The sequence below is a fragment of the Castor canadensis genome, chromosome 4, assembly GCF_047511655.1.
Source record: "Castor canadensis chromosome 4, mCasCan1.hap1v2, whole genome shotgun sequence".
NCBI classification, from domain to species: Eukaryota; Metazoa; Chordata; class Mammalia; order Rodentia; family Castoridae; genus Castor; species Castor canadensis.
Window position 1 is genome coordinate 38,152,735 of NC_133389.1, and position 20,365 is coordinate 38,173,099.

The 20,365-nt window shown below is 52.0% G+C and overlaps 1 protein-coding gene across 50 annotated transcripts in view; it reads left to right on the forward strand.

The window, feature by feature from the left end:
* Celf4 (CUGBP Elav-like family member 4) overlaps positions 1-20,365 on the forward strand; it is a 288,929-nt gene that overhangs the window by 262,120 nt on the left and 6,444 nt on the right. For 8 of the 50 annotated variants that reach the window (XM_074069924.1, XM_074069932.1, XM_074069935.1 and 5 more), the window contains exons 7-13: positions 25-172; positions 1,791-1,940; positions 5,580-5,645; positions 7,018-7,101; positions 12,063-12,146; positions 16,434-16,512; positions 16,885-17,056. In XM_074069924.1, the coding sequence (XP_073926025.1) occupies positions 25-172; positions 1,791-1,940; positions 5,580-5,645; positions 7,018-7,101; positions 12,063-12,146; positions 16,434-16,512; positions 16,885-17,056 (783 nt within the window). The remainder of the gene's footprint in view (positions 1-24; positions 173-1,790; positions 1,941-5,579; positions 5,646-7,017; positions 7,102-12,062; positions 12,147-16,433; positions 16,513-16,884; positions 17,057-20,365) is intronic. The other 42 variants (XM_074069927.1, XM_074069933.1, XM_074069938.1 and 39 more) reach the window with 12 other exon arrangements.

Consider the following 20,365-nt stretch of genomic DNA (forward strand, 5'->3'; position numbering starts at 1 on the left):
TTTTTTCCACTCCCTCTGCCCCAGCTGATGCAGCAGCAAGCAGCCCTCATGGCATCAGTCGCACAAGGTGGCTACCTGAATCCCATGGCTGCCTTCGCTGCCGCCCAGATGCAGCAGATGGCGGCCCTCAACATGAATGGCCTGGCGGCCGCACCTATGACCCCAACCTCAGGTGAGCCAACAGGTACCAACCCAGGACCTGGCCCCATGGAGGGTAGCTGGGCCCACATTGGGGCCTAATTTCAGCTACCAGTGGACCATGTTGTGTCAAAAGCACATGGTGTCTGGAGCCAAGTGGAGGCCTTGTCCTCTGGCAGTTTGTCTAAATAATGTTCTAATCCATGGGGATCTAAGGGAAGATTGGACGTGGGCCCCATGCAGTCCATGATAGGATGTCAAGGTGATGAGAATTTCCATCAAGTTGTCTTATGTTGGAAAGCAGTTCATCTTGACCTCTGTTAACAATCAATATCTGGAAAGAAAATGACATGAAACCTACCCTAGACCCTCTGAGGTCTAGGGTAGCCCTGCCTATTCTGTGACCTTGTTCAGTCCCTGGCTGAGGGACAAACATTTCCCTTTAAGCTAGCATAGATACACTGGCCTTTTCCAAGGCAGTTATGCAGCCAGCTAGAGATAACCATATATGTTATCAAATAAGAGGAACTGGAAACAGCCCAACTCACAAAGCATGTTTTTGGTTGGCTTTTGGCTATTATCCAGTCCAGTGACATTTTTGTTTGTCACAACTGAGAGTGGGGAATGCTACTATAATTGGGTACAGGCCAAAGATGTTGTTACACATCTTATAATGCACAGGACAGCTCCCCACAGCAAGGAAATATCTGGCCCCAAGTGACTTTAGTGCCAAAATTGAGAACCCTGTTCTAGACCCAAGAATCGTGCCATCACTGACTACAACTTGATCATTACCCCCACTTAGCTCTGGTCCCCAATCTCAGAGACACTCATGAGCCTAGGCAGTGGGTCAGCCTCAGATGCTCACCCTCAGGAAGACCCCACTTTTTTAAGGAATTTTTTTGGCAGTACTAGAGGTTGAACTGAGGGCCTTGCACTTGCTAAGCAGGTGCTCTACCACTTGAACTACTCCACCAACCCAAAACCCTACTTTTTTTATATGAAGAAGAAGGCTCTTTTCAGCCTTTGGGGCCTCAGTACAATTACCATACTATTCACATCTTGGGTTCCACTGAAGGTTCCTTCCTTGGAATAGGAATGACACAAGATACTGTCATCTGAGCTTTACCCTTACCGCCATGACCACGACCATTGTTTCTACTAGGGAAGCCTAGGAGTCTACTTTGTGTATGAGATAGGATCAAGACTAGATTCTGTAATAACCTTTTCTCCCAGAACAAAGGAACCAGAGTTAAGACCTCTCCATCTGATCAGCTCTTCATGAGCCAAACAGAGACCAGCCAATCCCGACTTAGCTGGAGTGAGAAAAAGCCACTGAAAAAGAGTGGAGGACCAAGAATGGTTAAAGTCAAAAGCATTGAAAATAATCTCCGTGATGAACTGTCAGTGGTCAGAGAAATCTTCATGGGGTAGAGGAGACGTGGACTCTGCTGTGAAAGATGGATAAACTTGGGATGAGCGAAGCCACTCCATAAAAGAATTTAAGCCAAGGCATGGTTCACCAATAAAACTGAGCTGGTGCATGTGTTCCAAGACTAATGGAGCAACGTGGAGCTCCATTGATTAGATTTCTTCACCTTTGTTCTGCTTGCCTCCCTTCTTCCCCAACCCCTCTGTACCCTTGGAACTAGGTGGCAGCACCCCTCCGGGCATCACTGCACCAGCCGTGCCTAGTATCCCGTCCCCCATTGGGGTGAACGGCTTCACTGGCCTTCCCCCACAGGCCAATGGGCAACCTGCTGCGGAAGCTGTGTTTGCCAATGGCATCCATCCCTACCCAGGTAAGCACATTCAGTAGGACTTCCTTCCCCACACAGCACACTCTTCATTCACTCTGTCTTTGTCCTTCCTCTTACAACAAATAACTTGTGACTTCCACCCTCTATCCACTCCTTGGTGGAACCCTAAATGTGATAAGCAGGGCCTCTTGTCCTGCTTCAGGGAACCTGTGGTGGAGAGAAGAGATCAAAATCCTACCCTCATGAAGTGTTTGATCACTCAGAGAGAATTCCCATTCCAGGAACATCCTTAGGGAAGAAGACACTGGATGCAATTATACAGCCCTTGCAGAGAAGCTAGTAGTTGCAAATTAATTGAGTGTGAATTTGAGCTATAAGAATTGAGGTGATCAAAGCTAACAGAATAATCACACTTAGCATTGAGTAAGAAAAGACTAGCTGAAGAAGGAAGTAGAGGTATAATGATTGACAATCTGGATAAACATGTCAGTTTCATTCCTTGGTGTTTGGAAAACCCTGTCAGCACCATGGACAGTAGCCCAGGCCTGGGATGGCTTTTGGACCTGCAGTTCATGAAAGGGACCCACACTGAAAGATTTGAGAGGCCTATTCCTGATTAACTTTGCTCCTGTCACACTCAGGTGGCAAGAGTGTGCAGGTGACCTGAAGTACCTCCTCATTTTTATTTCGAGGATGGACTGATATCAGGCAGGGGAACTGGGCCCTAGACTAGCACATGGCCATATTACAGAGATGTGAGGAGTCCTGTCCACTTTCTGGAGGGCAGAGGATGAGGTTACATAGTTCATACAAGTATTAGTAAGTGCCTAGACTGTACTGGATGAAAGAAGGCCCCAGAAGGAGGCCAGGACCTGGGCCTATCCTCTGGGAACTCAGAAGTCCTGCTGGAGACACAGCATTCACCTGTAAAATGACACAAGAAGGCCGAGTGAAGTTTGATCAAGATTGAATGTTCTCAGACTCAAGATGGTGAAGTATTCAAATGAAGGGAGAGTTCTGTGGCTAAAGAGGTTCCCAAAGAGCCTTCCTGAGGAGGAGGCTCAGATGGGCACTTTTAACAGATAGGCAAGAATTGGAAAGGGGGGTTTGAATAAGGTGCACACTCCTGGGTGGAAGCTGTTTTGGAGGCCCTAAGGCTGTAAGAGGCCTGGCTGGCAGGGGCAAGAGTGGTAGGAGGTTTGTCCAAAAGGTAGAAAGAGGACAGCCTATGATAGACCCTTCAGGAAGGCTACATTTAAGCTCCTCGCTCCGAGTGTGCATCAGAATCCACTGTGGAGCTTGATAAAACCACCAAAGCCCAGATATTCTGTGCAGTGCAGATGTCTGTAGTATATAAAAGTTCCATCAGCAGCAGAGTGCAAGATCATTGTGCCAAAGAGAAATACAGGAGTATTATTTCTAAACTCTGAACTTGGAGTTGTCCTTGATTCCAGTGCTTGCCCTGCAGTGCAACCCACAGTCCACTGAGAAGCAGCCAAAAGAGTCTAGAGGTAGGGCCTCTGGTAGAGCCCAGAGGATGTGATGTGTAAAGGATGAAGACTCCAGGCTGGTAGGGGTGGCAAGGGAGAGGCTTGGCAAGCTGGAGGTGGAAGTGACAATATTCTCAGGCTTGTGGGCTGGAGACCCCACCCCAGCACATCTGAGTGGCTTCGTTCTCTGCTCCTCCCTGCCTGCAAGGCCATCTGGATCTCTGGATTCTGACAAACCTGTTCCTTCCCCATCCCCATAAGCATCTGTGAGCCATTTCCCTCCTGGAATTTGGAAATATTTCTTTCCCCCATTTGTAACAATCTGCCACATCCCATAAACAATTCCCTGCCAGAGCAAGAGGGAGGGATGGAGGGAAGGAAAAGAGAAAAGTAGTACATTAAAAAAATTAATTTACCATCTTTAAATGCAGAGTTTGGAGCCATGGTAATGAGCGAGATCCTTCAAAACGTTCACTCTCTGGCAGTTACTAATGAGATCATTAAGCAGGGAAGCAGAGAGGGGTCTTGTGAATACTTTTCTCCACTTCCTAGCCTCAGTCGCTTCTCTGTTCTCCCCTCTTGCTCATGAGCCTGTTGGGAGCACAGTGTGGCCTTCACTGCCACATAACACCCTGGAAGGGGTGGCTCTGACAGACACTGAGACTGTTCATACATTCCTTCTGTTGTACTGTTTGCTGAGCACTACCGTTTCTGGCAGCAGGTAGGGGGCTTCCATGTCAATTGTGCAGGTTGTTTTGCACAAGAGCACTTAACTATGTGCCCTGAAGGAGGGGCATCTTTTTTTTTTTTTTTAAGGAACTGTATGGGCGAGCAGCCAGGAAGACAAAGAGGATGAGGCAGATGTGGCTGTCCCTCTAGAGAGCTTATACTGGCACAGAAGACAGGCAGAGGGAGCCAGAGTCCAGAACCAGTTCTTGGCTCCAGTCTCTAGTACTGGATGGGGAAGGGGTGCTGGGGCAGGAAAAGGCAATGTAGGGACAGGTTTAGGCAGGAAAGAGCCAGTATCACAGCCCAGCTTCAGCTCTTCCTTGTACAGCAGAGCCCCAGTGGCCCAGCTTCTCTGCTAGTTCCTAGGGGATATCAAAACTGCTATCCTGCTATCTCTAGGGACCTCTCCCCCAGCCTTTTCCCAGAGCTTCTCTGGGGTTTAGGTGCCATTTCCCAATAGAATTGAAAGATCCAGGAACAAGAGCTCAGAAGGAAGTTTGGAAATTGTCCCCATTTTAAAGGCCCCAAAGTCTGACATAGCCAGTTAGTTTAGCGGGCCTGGGTCAACAGGCCTGTGAGCCTGGGAGTGGGGTGGTTTCCTGCCACCTTGGGCTGTCTAGTTTGCCTCAAACATACTGCAGCTGGATCCTCACTGTGAATGAGCAGCTGTCCCCATCCACCTCCCTGGGCCTCCAAAACCAGCTCATTCCCATGACAGTCATCACTGGCCTTGGTCACCAAAGGCTGCACCCACTGTTGGTCCATACTTCAGTCTTTTGCCCACAGCTCCTCAGAGACAGCAAAGGCCATAGAGGTGAGCCCAGCCTTTGCCCCAGTCCAGCTTTAGTTCAAGAGTTCTCTCTTCCCACTGAGAGACAGACATCCTGAGTCAAGGGTCCTTGGTCTTCTGTCTTCTTGGTTTCTGTGGACAGCATCCTTCTCTCAGACTCACTTGTATGGGCAGGACCTATTAGGAGAGTCTCCAGCAAGGACAGGAGTGGAAGACCTCTGTGTCTTGTGCACATTCCCTCAGAATGAGGGAAGAGTCCCTCTGAGCAGGAGTGGTGGCCCAGGCAGACAGTGCAGAGAGGACAGTGAGGCCTCCTGTAGACTTCCTTTCACCTAGATGGAATCTGCCAGGCTGTTTCTTCATTCAGTGCCCCCAACTTCTACTAAGGATCAGTGGGGACAGCCCCCTTCCCCAATAGCCTCCAGCCTCACAGCAACTCTCCACACCTGAGCCCTCCAGTGTCTTCTCACCAAGGCTCTCACTGTTGAGCAGAAGGGAGGTCTGCCATAGGGCCCAGTACTCAGGGTGCCTGTCTTCAACACTCTGCCCCAGGGCCAGCATGCAGTGACTGGAAAGGGTAGTGCAGCCACAGAATGGTCTCCCTGTGCATGGTGAGGCAGAGGCCAATTTGGGTGTGCACCACTGACCTCTGCCCTCTTGGCTCCCCTGCAGCACAGAGCCCCACCGCCGCGGATCCCCTGCAACAGGCCTACGCTGGAGTGCAGCAGTATGCAGGTCGTTAGTATCCACGCGTCCCCTCGGCTCTTTTCCTTGGCTGAGTTCATCTCTTCACACCTGCCTGTGGCATCAGTGTCCCCTTCTCACCCCAGACCTGGGCCCAGAACTGCATGGGGTGGGGAGGAAGTGTCAGAGGGCCAGTGTAGAAGGAGGGAGGTCTGTGCTGGCAGAGATACCCTTATCCCCACCACCCCCCTACACACATACCCCCCACCCACATTCCCACTGCCTCCCTCTCTTAGGTCCCCTAGGGTTCAGGTCAGTTTTCCCAACATGACACCATGCCCTGGCAGTGGTGGGTGGGCAGAACTTCAGACAAGTTGGTGAGCCAGGCTGAAGTGTGAATTAACTGCACCTTTGCTGTGCAGTTACTTTTCTTTGAGGCCCCATTTCCTGTCTCTGTGGTACTGACTGCCAGGGCCAGTGTGCCCAGGAGCCCCAAGCTGCACAGCAGCACCAGGGCCAGGGCCAATCTGAGCTGCTGCCTGGTGCAGTCTGTGGTCACTGGCCCAGGAAGCACAATGGCCTGGGTTTGCGAGAAGGAGGGACTCTAGAAGAAAAGTAGCTTCTGCCCACTCTTCCCAGCCAGACAAGTAAGAAAGAGGCAGGAGGAGAGGCTGGCTGAGGTAGAAAAACAAAAAAGAAGAGGTGGGAAGAGATACCCTGGGACCAGCAGATGGGGGTCGTTAAGCCGAGCCAAACTTCTCCTTTTCTCCCACCACTTGGCTGGCACCCCACTGTAATCATCCCCACCAAGCCTGGCTTTAGAGAGCCAGTGCTATCTCCCCTGATGGTCCTGCCCGCCAAGGTAGGAACACACAGAAGGCTGATACTGCTCTGCTGGAACCTAGAGGAAGCTCTTACCAGTCAGGCCCTCCACAGCTCTGACCTCGAGTCCTGCTGCTGTGGGAGCCAAGCCAGGCTGAGGAAGGAGCTGGCCATTCCTGTCCTATCTCTGACCTTTTCCAACTGAATACAGAAAACAGGTTTGTCCAATTCAGTCCCTGGGCAGGCTTCCCGGAAGTCAGTCCACACCTTGGAAAGATCCCACCTCCCACACAGGTGTCATTTGAGTGGGAGTGAGGGTAGGTCAGCCATTGCTGTTTAGTGTTCCAGATTAAACTTGCTGGCCCCTAAACACACGCATGCATGCATGCACATGCATGTCTCTAATCTTTACCCTGTCCCTACACCTTCACTGGTACTGGAAACTAAAAGCTGCTTTTTCTGAAGTGGCTGAGCTGACATGTACCTGTGACTGGCCAGCCTTTCCTGCCTGATACTGACATCTCTCTCTCTTCATGCCTCTCACCCTGTCTGTCTGTCTCTGCGTCCTGTTGCCATCTGTTGCCTCTTCTTTTCGGCTCTCCAGCAGCCGCCTACCCTGCTGCCTATGGTCAGATAAGCCAGGCCTTTCCTCAGCCACCACCAATGATTCCCCAGCAACAGAGAGAAGGTGAGTCACTACCCTTCCCTTCCCTTCCTCCCCGAAGAGGCTGCTCATGTGAACCTCTGGGCTCATCTGGGCCTTTGGCTGGGGCCTGGGTTAGAAAGGTGACCGTGTGTGTGGAGGTGGGTGGAGGAAGACAGCAGGATGCGGTGCTCTCCTGTCCATGTATGGAGGTGCATGTCTTGTGGGCAGCTCTGCAAACCAGAGTGGTGGCTGGCCCAGGAGCAGGAGACAGGAAAGAGTGCTCCAGGTCACGCACACAACACCTTTCCTCCCCCCCTGCATCATTTGCCACTGGTCTGTCCATCTTTAGGGTCTTCATCTGAAGTCCCACTGCTGTATTCCCACACAGTGACGCATAACTGGAAGATGAGAGCTCAACAATATGGCAGCTTTTGTGGCACCAGCCTTAGATAGTTGTGAGGGTTGAGAAAGAAATGATGAATAGCCTTAGGCCGTTAGGAAAGTGATGCCCTGTAGGAAATGGAGTTCAGGAACCCCCCTGCCCCTGTTGGGCAGGACTTGATCAGTGGGGAGGACAGGGGAAGTAAATTCTTATAGCTGGAGGTGGAGGAGAGTAGTTCATCCTGAACAGGAAACATACGCCTTCTGGGTGATCAGGACAGACAGGTGGAGCTCCCTTGTAGACTGTTGGCAAGATGAGGTGTAGGGATGGCAAGCTTAGTAAAAAGGGGGTCCTGGAAAGCCACATGCAGAAGTCCTAATGTGAGCAGAGCAGGGCAAGCAAGATCTGTGGGCTTGGGTGTGAGGTACTGCATAGTAGCACTCAGCATTTTCCTATTGCGGGGCCTAGAGATGCTCTGGAAGACAGGAAACTGGATAAACAACAGCCCCTACCTCCCACCCCCCGCCCCCCTGACCCCCACCCCTGCTTCAGGACCTTCCCACAGCTGTGCTTGAGGAGCGAGAACATTGACAAAGTCCTGACTTCTTTGCCCCTATGGGAAGGATCACCTAGTAGCAAGGCTACCACATCTGTCCCACCAGTCCACATGGCAGGGAGTTACAGTGGTTTCCAAATGCCTGACTCGTAGCTCCTGCATCAGACTGCTCCAGAGCTGTGGAGTGTAGGTTACTGGAAAAGGATCTTAGGTGTCTGCTTGTCCAAATCCCTTTGGGGAAGCAGGCCCCCAACAGGTCCTACACCTGAATAGCCAAGAGATTGGATTTTGAAGCGAACTCTCTGGATCTGACTCCCTGCTTGGCCATCTTCTGCCTAGGTGACCCTGGACCCTCAGCCTTAGTGTCCTAACCAATAAAGTGAGAGCAGTGAGAACCATTTCCTAGTGAGGTGTGAGGATCAAACTTGCTGGAGTCCACTCTCCATCAGCAAGCATCTACACACAGCCCCTCCATTGCCTCCAGCGCTGTTTATGAGGCATACCACCCCCTCACTTCCCCTGCACTGGGCAGCTCCTGAGACCCATGCTCACGAGAACCTGGCTACTAGAGTCCAGGGCAGTACACAAGAGGGCCCCTGCCCTCCTATCCTACTGCACCCGAGTTACCCTCGTCCTCCATCAGGGAAGTGGAGTGAGGTGGTCCATCAACCCTGCCTCCCTAGTCCTTCCCTAGGCTGTGGCCCTAGGGCCTTCCCTACCACTGCCTTCCCCTGTCCAAGACATTGTCAGTCAGTGTCACTGGGTGGAAGTGGGAAGGCAGGTGTCCCAGTGTTGTTGGTCCAACCTAGAGCAGAAAGCTGTGCCTACAGGCCTTGCTACTTTTGTCACCCTGCTGGTATATGGCTATAGACAGTGACCTGCATCACTCATGATCCTTTAAACCCCACTAAACACACATACACACACACCAACCACACACACACACACACACACACACACACACACACACACACAGAGCTTCATGTCAGTACCCCACATGCCAGCCCCCACTGCTTGCCTTAAATTCAGGCCCCCCAGCTGCCTTCTGTTTCTCGTCTCGTCTCTATGCATGTAGCTCTGACCTTCTCTATATCTGAGCAGCTTTAATCATGCCCTCCCTACTCCCAAGACCAGGCCTTGTGGACCAGGTCCCACTCCAACCTCTCTTAGGGTAGGAAATCTCCCACGGCTGTCTTCCATTCTCCCTGGCTGTGGATGCACAGGCTGAGCTACCTTAGTGAATCAGAGGACAGGGAAGGGTAGGACATGAACTCAGACTAATAAAACTGTTCTACATGTCTGGGAGAGATCATGGTGCATGGAGTGGGTTGCTGGGAAAGGCTGAGTTGGGTCTGCAAGGAGGTCTCAGCACATCCAGGTGGGGAGGGAGGTATTCCAGGAAGGGAAACATCAAGAGCAAAGGATGCTGCAGCATGAGGTGAGCCTGGGGCCTGGGAGATAGGCAGAAAGGTGGGTTAGACCAGATCAAAGCAGGGTCATGTTTATGAGGCCTGGATGAGAAAGAAGGTTGCATCTCCCTAGCCCTTATATCATGGCCACTTTCCCCTAAGGTCAACTGAATATCAGAATTCAACAGTCACTGGGGAGGACCCTCCTACTATCACCTTATCTTTGAGCTGAGCCTGAAAACCAGCAGATGCCTGAATTTCCCCCACTCCCACCCCAGGCCACCTGCTCCACAGATGGGACAAGGCTGCTCTCAGGGATGGCTGCAGTTGCACCTCTGCCTGGGGGACTGTGGTGTGGTCGAGGGTAATTGCTTTCTATCTCTGAAGCTCCGTGTACCATTTTTCTGGGTTGGACCCATTTGATCCCTAAAGTCCTGCCTGTCCTACCAGATGGTCTGTGAATGAAGGACTACAGAAAGGGCTGTGGGTGGAGGCTTACTGTTGAGGATGGATGGCTGGAACTGCTGCCCTGATTTTCTAGTCAGCCTGGATTGGATGATCATCTTGGGGGCTCAGCCACACACCGTGGAGATGGGCCAGCCTATAGACCTGTTTCTGAAGGCTGCTTGTCTCTTAAAGGAGAACAGACATAACATCCTAATCAAGAAGCATGTAGAATTAAACTTGAACCTGTCCGAGGCAGGTGTCAGCATGGAGTAGAGCTCTTGGGAAAGCTCCGAAGAGTGCAGGGCAGGAGCAGGACAGGTGAAGGCAAAAGCCTCTGCTCTAGGGAGTGAAACATCTGGTTGAGAGGCAACCTCCTAGATATGGAGAAAGAGCCCCAGCCCACAGGGATGGAGGATGGACTCGGGCACTAGAAAGGAGAGGCTGGAAGGAGATGGGGACAGTACCTTTGAGAATCCTGGAGGAGGTGTGCTTAGACTGGGTCTCAAAGCTGGTTCCTGTCCCAAGGGGGCTCCCACGTAGCTGGGGGCTATTAAGGGGTACATTCATATGGCGTGCACCAGTGAGAACACAGATGATTTGAGGTGACAGGGTGAGGGGAGGACTACTAGAGTTGGGAGATGAGGGAACACACCTGTGCCTGATTGTGAATGCGCCGTCCACTGGCAGAGCGCTGGGAGGTTGGGTCATGATCAGAGACTAAGGAGGTTGGCGGCTCAGCAGGTGGCATTGGTGAGCAGGGATATCTTCTGTAGGACGTGGGCCTTGAGGGGACCAAGGAAGCTGGAGGGAGGAAGAAGGAGAGTGAAGGCAAAAGGAGAGAGAGAAGAGAGGGGACAGGAGAGAAGAGACACTGAGAATCCAAAATGAGCTTTTTACCCAACTGGATTATCTGGTAGCCTCATGGGTCCCAGAGAACCAGGACAGTTGGTTCTGGCTGCAAAAGCCACACAGCAGGCCATGTTGGTGCCTTCCAGCCCTCACGTAAGCTCATGTTTAAGACACCATTACTCAAGTGACCACCAGTCACTTCAAAGGTTAAATAATACACGGCAGATGCTATTTAAGACAGCAAGAAATAAAACAGGCATCTTGGAAAGATTTCCATTTCAGAGAGCTAAAATTGAACTTTTTTTTTTTTTTTTTTACCATTTAAAAAGAAAAGTATCTTCGAATTCCAAAAATCCAAAGATCTCCACAGTACACAGGGAATCTGGGGGGATTGAGATTTATGACAGTAGGTAGAAAGAGAATGCATGTTATTGAGGTGACAACTTGGGTTTATGTCCTGGCTTCACCCTCCCAGTTGTGTCTTTTGGCAGATGACAACCTCTCTGGGCCTCAGTTTCCTCATCTGTGAAGTGATGATGGCAATGTAATTAGGTCTCAGGGCTGCTATAAGGACAAAGTGAATTAACAAGCATATCAAGTGCTTAGACCAGTCTGGCATACACTAGTACTAGCTGCAGGGCTATCGTAAGGTAATGAAGCATGCATGGGATGCAGCTCTAGAGTGTCCTGGCTAACCATGGAGCCTTGGTGTGAAGCCCTTCTTGTACCACTTGCTGGAGGAGTCAGGGTAAATCTTACTGCCTGAAAGTCTAGGAGAGTGAGGTACCAGGCAGTGGCAGCTGACAGGAGCTGCAGGTGGGCCACACCTTCTGGGCACTCCTGGCCAGTCTGAGCTGAGCTTGCTGGAGGCAGAAAGTGAAGTGTCTCACCAGGACATGACTAGTGGCTACCCCAGGGCAGTTCTCTCCACCCTCCCTAGAGTAGAGGCTGGGCAGGATGGAGGCCCCCAGCATCCTTGCCTTGCTCCTGAACACCTCATTTCTTGGGACACAGCTAATAATCACATCTTAGCATGTTCACCCCATTCTCTCATTGACTCTGCTCCTGGAACCCCAGAGCTGCCATGTCCCCTGTTACTGATCATTTTGCAGAGAAGGTAACTGAGGCACAGAGAGGTCAGTGACTTGCCCAAGGGTAGAGTGGAGACCAGAGCTCAGACTTGGGGTTCAGCAACTCTCAGTCTTCAGGGGTTGCCCTTGGATCTTGAATGAAACCCCTCCCCTCCTAACCTTGCCCCTCCCTCCCTGCTGCGCTGCCTAACTCGCTCACCTCTCCTCTGTCTCTCTCTTCCCCCACCCCGCCATCCCTCCTCCCTGCCCATCCCCTCCCCTCACCGCAGGGCCCGAGGGCTGTAACCTGTTCATCTACCATCTGCCCCAGGAGTTTGGGGACGCTGAGCTGATGCAGATGTTCCTCCCTTTCGGTAATGTCATCTCCTCGAAAGTGTTTGTGGATCGGGCGACTAACCAAAGTAAATGCTTTGGTGGGTAAAGATAACAAACCAATCAGCTTCACCTAGGACAGGGGCTGCTCGCACCAACTTACCGATGTCCAACTGCTTCTCACCTGCTCCTTCACATCGTCCCCAGGTGCTCTCTGGGCCCAGCCTCCATCTCTCACTCCCCTTTTTCTCTTCTGTTCTTTTTGCTTCTCAGCTTATCCTGCCCCACCCCATCCCTTCTGGCTCCTGCCTCCCTCATCCCAGCCCAAGAAATGGGTTTCCTCTTCCAGACCAAAGGCCCAGTTCCAGCCAGCTGAGAAAGGGAAGGGAACACTTTGGGCAGGGGTGAGAGGAGCAGCGAGTAGAGCCCAGAGCCTCCATCTTCCCAACAGCCCCTGTCCTCTGGCTGTCAGAGCAGCCAGCCTGAGCCCCGTGACAAAACTCAATGATCCCTTGGGAGGTAGTCAGCCCCACAGAGGCCCTCCCCCACCTGCCCTTTAGCCCTCTCTCCACCTCTCTGTCCTGCCACTTCCTCTCTGTTTACCCTGACCTTCCTCCCAGGCCATCAGAGTTGGGTATTGTTGAGGAGCCAGAAGAAGACTGCTCCCTGCCCTAAGGAAGCCTAAGCTCAGAGCTCAGATGCAACCACAGCTACTAACAGCCATGAGCTCTGGCAGGCACTAAGCAGTGAAGCAATATGGAAGGCAGAGGAGGGCTAGAACGGGCAAATGTGTGAGGTTGGGATGAGAAGAGGTGAAGGACAGAATGAGGCCTCAGGAGGCTTCTGGGAGAAAGGAGGGCTTGCAGGAGACCAACGAGGGAGGGTTTGTGCTGGAGAGGGCTTTGACCATTCTGATGAGGTGGCTTCACTTGGCGTGGTAAGGTGTGTTAGATAGTGGGAGGATGGAAATACAGCTGTCAGGAAATTTGCCTAGCGACAGTGTCAGTTGGGAGAGGGAAGACTTGGGAGGATCTAAGAGTCTGGGCCCATGTAAATGTGAATTTCAGATCAACAACAGATACTTTTTTAATACATTTCCCAAACATAGCATGCTCAATGCCTCCTGTAATAATGGGGATACACTTACACTGAAAAAAATATTCATTGCTGATCTGAAACTCACATTTACCTGGGCATTCTGTTTTTATTTGCTAAATATGACAACCTTATCCAGGAAACTCAGACCTCCTCCTCCTCCTGGAATCCCTTATGGGCACACCTCTCTCCTCCACTCCTTCTGAGCCCCTCTCCCTCCTCCTCCTCTGCCTCCATCAGCCTATGGAGGATCTAGGGCTAGATCCATTCATGAGTCCCTGAGGACGGAGGAGTGCAGTCCCCAAAGAGCCACATGTGGAACCAGAGCTAGATCTGTCAGAATTTCTAGGTTGACTCCCAGATTTTGAGGCTGAGGTGTGGGAGTGGGAGCCTGTGTTAGCTAGGGAACCCAGGCGTCAGTTTGGGTCTGGAGGAGGGGAGAAGGGACAGAGTAGAAAAGCATCAGGAAGCACATATTAAGGAGATTTCTGCTTGGAGATCAGATCTCTTGAAGGGCTTGAGCAATCAGGGCATGTTCCCCAGAGTTATCCAGATCTTGGCACTACTGTCCCCATCCTTCCGTCAGCTGCTACAAAAACCTGTGGTCCTCCAATGGCACAGAGTTCCCCAGCAGCTTATTTCTCATTGAGTATGGACAAAGAAAATTCACAGACAGCGTTGCATCCCTCTACTGTCTAACTAGCATTTCTCCTTATAAATTAAGATGATATATGTAAAACAACAAACTAGAAACTAGTTGCTCTCTAATCATGTCTTGAATGCTATGTAAATAAGAAGAAAACTGCCAGAAGCCAAGGAAGCCGTGAGGCATCTGGGCTCAGCTAGGCTTTGTCTCCAGCCACATCCCATCGGGGCACATTGATGCTGTCCCTAGAGGTACCTGGTTTTTCCAAGGCCATTTCTCAGAGACCCATACACTACCGGATTAAGCCATTGATGCAGTTACCTTCTCCAGGACTAAGATTGTTTTCCTGCTTTTTATAGAAGTCATAACCTGTACACCTCTCTTTCTTCTAACACTAACACTCCTCCCCCTTAAGCCAGTTGTGTCCCCTTGCTTACTCAGCAGTGGAGCCTCTGCCACTCTTCCATAAACCTGTAGCATGAGAGCGAGCTCCAGTACTCACGCACTGGCAAGTTACTGAACACTCAGCCTCAGTGTCCTCATTTGTAAAATGGGGATGTTAGCAGTCATCTCTCTCAGGATGCTGTGAGGTTTCATGAGATGGTGTAAGGCAAGGGCTTGATCACAGCAGACTCTCTGAAAGTGCCCTTGTCCCTTCTGAAAGAAGTGGACTCTTCAAAGGCTCCACTCATGCTTGATAAACACCAGCATGAATGGGTAAGCAGAACCTTCTAGAGGCTTTTGTGAGGATGTGTTCAACACATACTGTTTGTATGGTGGACTGTGGAGCTACTACGAGGGCATCCTACCTGTGAGACTTCCCTCAGCGTCTTGGAGGCAGGAACTTCTCTAGGGTGAGATGAGTGTGGAGCAGGGGGCTCCTGGGGACAGAAGATAATCCTGGAAACTGTGAACCTGGGAAATAGTGCTCAGAGCTCTGTCCATAGGGGTCCTTAGTAGGGCAGACACTCCCTGCTCTGACTGCCTGTCAGGTGACAAAACAAGGTGAGGAAGAAAAATTCCCAGCTCCAAGGCTTTCAGAGAGCTCTTCGCTCTTCCCAGAAAACTGGGCTTCTTCCCTCCTCTCAACCTCCTCTGTGCTCCCTGGGTCATCCCTCCCTTTTCACCTTGCCCAGACAGCCTCTGTATCCTCTTTTATTTTTCTCTTTTCTCCTCTGCTTTGCTTGCTTGCTTTCTTTCCCAAAGGGCCACCAAGTTCAGGTGTCAAAGTAGAGTTGATGTCAGTGTGCAAGCAGAGTAATGAGGGGTGCAACATGTCACCCACAGTCAGGCTACCTTGTCCTGGCACGGACAGAGGCTTTAGTTTGCCTACCCTCCGTAGTCTAGGGTAAAGCAGTACAAACAGACACACACTCACACTTCTGAAAACTCTGGTATACTAAGCATTTCACTTTAGTCATCAGACACAGGGTAATGGAGGAGGATGGGCAGGAGGGGATGAGGGGAGTTGAAGGATAATTACAGGCTGATGGCCAACTGTGGATAATCCTACATCTTTCCAGTTCTCTTAGTGTATAGCTTTATGCAGATGTTGGTTTTTGTTGCTCTGGGTTCATGTATCCACACATGTGTGCACACACATCCTCATCTTCCATCTTCGATGGTGAATGGCTGCATGAGCAAAATTCAGCCAGGAAGGAGAGGAGAATAAGAAAAGCCAGTAGAGAGGTGGTGTCTGGGAGAAAGAGCCACCAGGTGGGAAGAGTGAGGAATGAAGTCACAGGCAGGCCCAAAGTTCCACAGACAGCCACGAAAATGTCTGCTTAAATGAGGTCTGGCCACACATTTATATCGGCCATTTGGGGACAAGCACCCAACTGAGGCACATTCCAGGGATAGCCTGAATATCTTGTCAAGCTGGGTTTTATATATTTCGTAGGATCTAAGGCCATTTTACAGGAGAAAGGCTTCCTAAAGTTGAATGAATTCAAGGAATTACTAAGTGAAACAAAGTTACAAGTTTATTTACTGGAGAATTTAAGGCAAGAGGGGATGTTTCTCGTTCCTGTTCTTCCAGCTGGCCCGGGGTGGGGCTGGTTATGACTACAGAAGCTCCTTCCTCAAGGCCAGTTAGGGAAATGCTAATGTAGTGTTTTTTCTACCAGGAGATGCTTTCAAAATTCCCACCAGGTGCCTTCCAAACCCACTTTCTGGATGGGACCCATCCCTATCTGGGAGCTGCTTGTTTAGGCCTGGGAGCACCAGGGTGTGCTCTGTCTGGGAACGTCAGGAGAGTGAGGAAATACAGGAGCACCTCCGTACCTAGAAGGCGCTCATCTAATTCTTACTGTTTCCCCTCACAGAGGGATGGTGGGGACACATCTGGCCAGGGCTTAGTCTAGGGAAAGAGCGCTTGCTTGGAGTTTCACACACTCGAATGGGGCAAGGCGGTGGGTAATGAATCCGTTTGGATTCACTGGTGAGGCTCAGGAGCCTGGCCACTCAGCCTTGGGCAGGACTGGGAGTGGGGGCGGAGGGGCCGCGGGGGGCGGCCCGAAACGGCGGAGGAGAGGTTTTCTCCGAGGTGTCTCCCCTCCCGCCCCCTCGCACTCCTCTCTCTCCCCAGGCCGGCACCCCGTGCCCTCTCGCTGCCAGGCCCCCTCCTGTCAGGGAGGACAGTGTCCAATAAACTCCTCCACCCGCAGGTGTGTCCGCCCTCTCCCCACCGAAGGAGAGGGCCGAGGTGGCGGGGCCGGCCGGGGTGGGGGGCGGGCCTCTCCGAGCCCCGCTAGGCCGCGGGCGCCCCGCCTGGTGAGTGGCGCCGCCCAGAGTCGAGGTGTGGCGGAACAGCCGGGCCGCGCAGGCCGGCGACGCCGGGGCCTCCGAAACGCCCAGCCCGGGAGGGGCCCTCGCACGCGGGCGGAGGGGGGCGCTGAGGCGGGGCGGGGCGGGCCCGGGGGAGGAGCCTCGAGCCCCGCCCCGCCCCGCCGACCTTCTTCCCACCAATCCCTCCCCGCCGGGAGCGGCCCCGGGCGGCCCCGTGGAAACCCAGGCCCTCGTCCCTCGTGTCTCGCCAGGCTTCGTGAGCTTCGACAACCCGGCCAGCGCACAGACCGCCATCCAGGCCATGAACGGCTTCCAGATCGGCATGAAGAGGCTCAAGGTGCAACTGAAGCGGCCCAAAGACGCCAATCGCCCGTACTGAGCGCCGGCGGGAGCGTTCCCCGGGGGAGACCAGGACTCGCACAGGTAACCGGGGACGGCCGGGGCACGGGGACGGGAAGGTTTGGAAAGGGACATCGGACGGACCCGCCGCCTTCTCGGGCCTTCCTGAGCCCGACCCTCATTTGTGCCTTGGACCCGATGCTCCCTGCTCAACCTGCTCCTTGTCCAGGGTCTATAGGGCAGGCGCAGAGCTGTGGTCATCCCAGCAGAAATGGGCATGGCCGTTACCTTGCCGCCGGGCCACAGAGGCAGAAGTGAGGGAAACGGCTCAGAGGGGGAGGCGAGCCCTGGGCCTGTGCTTCCAGGTCTTCACTACCAGTCCTGATAGCCAGAAACCCTGGGGTGGGCAGATGGCAAGCTCAGGTCCTGCAGAGAGGGGTAGCCGCAAGTTGCGGCTTCTCCACACTCCTCGGATCTCCCCTCCTCGGGTCTGCCAGAAGCCCTGGCAGCTTGAACCCCGGCCCCTCCCGATGCTTGTAGCTCAGTTAGTACAAGAGGGGAGGTTCTTTCAAAATGAACTTTACCAGGAAACAAAACAGAATGGGATAAAAGCCGGGGAGGGGTGAGGATACAGTACTAGGATCCCTAACCCTACCTGGTAGTGGGTCATGATGAATAGGTCGTCCCACCTTGTTTGCTCAGGCTGGGATCCTGTGTAGCAGCTAGGGTCAATCATTACTCCTCTTCCAGCGAGTGTTCTCCTGGGCAGTGCAGCTTCCTGGGAAAGGGATGGGGGGAGATGTTTAGCTCTCAAAAGTTGACCTCAGCCAGTGCTGTCTACTCTTGTGGTCTTCGCCTTATAGAGTTGATGGGCTCTTCTTGCTCAGTTTGGTCCCACCTCATCCTGTTCTTTTATTTATTTAGCAGTACTGTGCCTCAGAATTCTGTGTTAGGTACTCAGGTACAGCAGTGACCAAGACTGAGAAGGAGGAGACAGTAGATTACCTGGTGTTTGGAATTGTTGGCTGCCGTTAAATCAGGTGGTCAGGGTCATCAGGGCTAACCTCATTGAGAGCGTGACTTTCGAGCAAAACTTGAAAAGGTGATGGAGCATCTGGGGATGAGTGTCCTCCCTTCAGTGGGGGACGGGGGGCACTAGGTATAGCCAGTGTTCAGGCCCCAGAGAGAGCAGGTGCAGTATCCCAAGAGTAGCAGGGAGATGAGGTACTGGAGGAGAACATGGACTGAGAGAGTGGTGGGAAAGACCTGAGAATAGGAGGACCAACTATTTGGGTCCTGCAGGCTGTTGAATAGACTTGGATCTCTTCTGAAAAGGGTCTTCTAGAGTTGTGGTAGAAGAGTGCTGGGGTTAACTTGCCTTTCCATGGGAATCACTCTGGCTGCTTTTTTGATGATACCCAGTTTAGGGCCAAAATAGAGATTTATGATCTCTCAGAACAGGGCAGCAGGAGGCAGTGGGAAGCGAAGGAGTTGATGTCTGTAGATGTGCTTTGAAGAAGACTTGTAAGGGAAGGAAAAGCCAGAGTGATTGGAAGAGAAGAGGGATTAAGATTAGGCACGTGAGTTAGATATCCAAGTGCAGGTCCAGGGTCTGGAATTTGGGAGGAAGTCTCCAGTTTTCTGGTCTCCCGGCCAATCCTAGCCCTGCCCACTGGGTTACAGACAAGGCCCTTCTTCCCTTCATCCAGAAGTGGCAACGCTCACCCACCTTCTTTCTCTGGGGATGCTTGAGCTGCCACTCTGCAAGCCTGGAAGAGCAGAGCTGGACTCTGGCCTCCTGATTTCTCCACATTGCCTATTTCTGGTCTGTGTGCAGATGTGGACACACATATTGGTTCAGAGTTCCAGCACCTTCTGTGTCAGGCTCTAACATAGTGTTGGGGATGCAAAGATGAGTGGGTCACATCATAGAGCTTGAAGCTTTGTGCACACAGGCCCCAAGAGGCAGCCAGCAGGTGGATGCATTTTCATAGGAGAAGAGGGATGGTTCAGTCATGCAGCTCTTTCTGGGTATAGAATATTCTTCCTTAAATAAAGGTAGTTGTGCTTCAAAAGTGACCTGGGCTGAGGCATTTCCTCTTCTGGGCTTTCATTTCACTATGAGAAAGCCAAGGTATTGGAGTCTTATTAGAGAATTTGTAGGAGGCCCATGCTAGGGTCAGGCCCTGAAAATTCCAGGGGCCACTGGGAGTGTCTTTGATCATGGCTGCCCTGTCCTTTCTTCCATGGCCCAAGCAAGAGTAGAACCTCTTTAAGAAGAGCAATTCCCAGATGAAGGGCTAAGGCAGGCAGGTGTGTTGTTTGAGACATAAGATGGCCCCCAGTGTAGATACAGCTGGCACTCAGAGTTGGGGTGGGGGCTTGGGAGGATGTGGTTTAAAAAGCAGGGTGGGTTCTTTCACCAGGGAATGCAAAGACCAGCCAGATGAGAACTACAGACTTTCACATGGTACTGGCCAGGCACCAGGCACTGCTCTGACAGGTAACTGTTGTTAAGACATAAATACCTAGCTGGGACTACCTATCAACTGGGTAATGTCAGCATTCCCACTTTATAGACAGAGCCCAGAGGAATTAAGTGACTTGCCCATCAACCAGTGAATGGAGGAGCCAAGCTTTGAAGCAATGAGCCTAGCTCCCTTTGAATGAAGAAAATGAGAAACCTCCACTCTCCCTCCCACCCCACTGTTCTGAATTTCAGAAGACATATCATGACACCTCACTTCTGTGTAGGCAGCCATCTGACTCCCTCTTTCCTACTAAGCAGTCTTTAAAAACTGTAATGTGACATGACTTCTATAATGAAGTTGACCTTTAATCTTCACATAGACAGCATTTAATGAATGCTGCCTTCAGGCTTTCCAACCCAAGACCATGGAAGCTGTAGGAGGAGGGTGCTAAGAAGAGACGGGGACTTCTCAAGGCAGACTGGGGACAGCAGTGAGAAGTTGCCCTTCTTGGGCTGCCAGCCAGGGAGGAAATAGCACAAAGAAACCAGCTGAAAGACTATACCATGTCACAGGCCAACAAAGGTTGTTTCTGAATGAGTAGGCCTCAGCGGGCATCAACACTTGCTCAGAAGGGCAGGGAAGTCTGAGCAAGGGCTGAGGGGGCCAGTCTTAGCTGGCAGCAAAGAGGTAGTGAGGAAGGGGTCTCATGGTTGGAGTGGTGATGAAGGTGGAAGGCACAGCAGACTTTGTGGTCCAAGGTTTAGTTAAAACTGGAGTGGGGCAGGTCTAGGGAAGGAGAGGGGCCCAGGCAGTGCAGCCATGGGTTTGAGTCCATAGACTGAGGATTGGGATTGGGGTTGGAGTCAGCATGGCTCTCCTTCCTCACTGGTTTCCTCTCTTCCCTGTCATCCCCGCCCCTCTG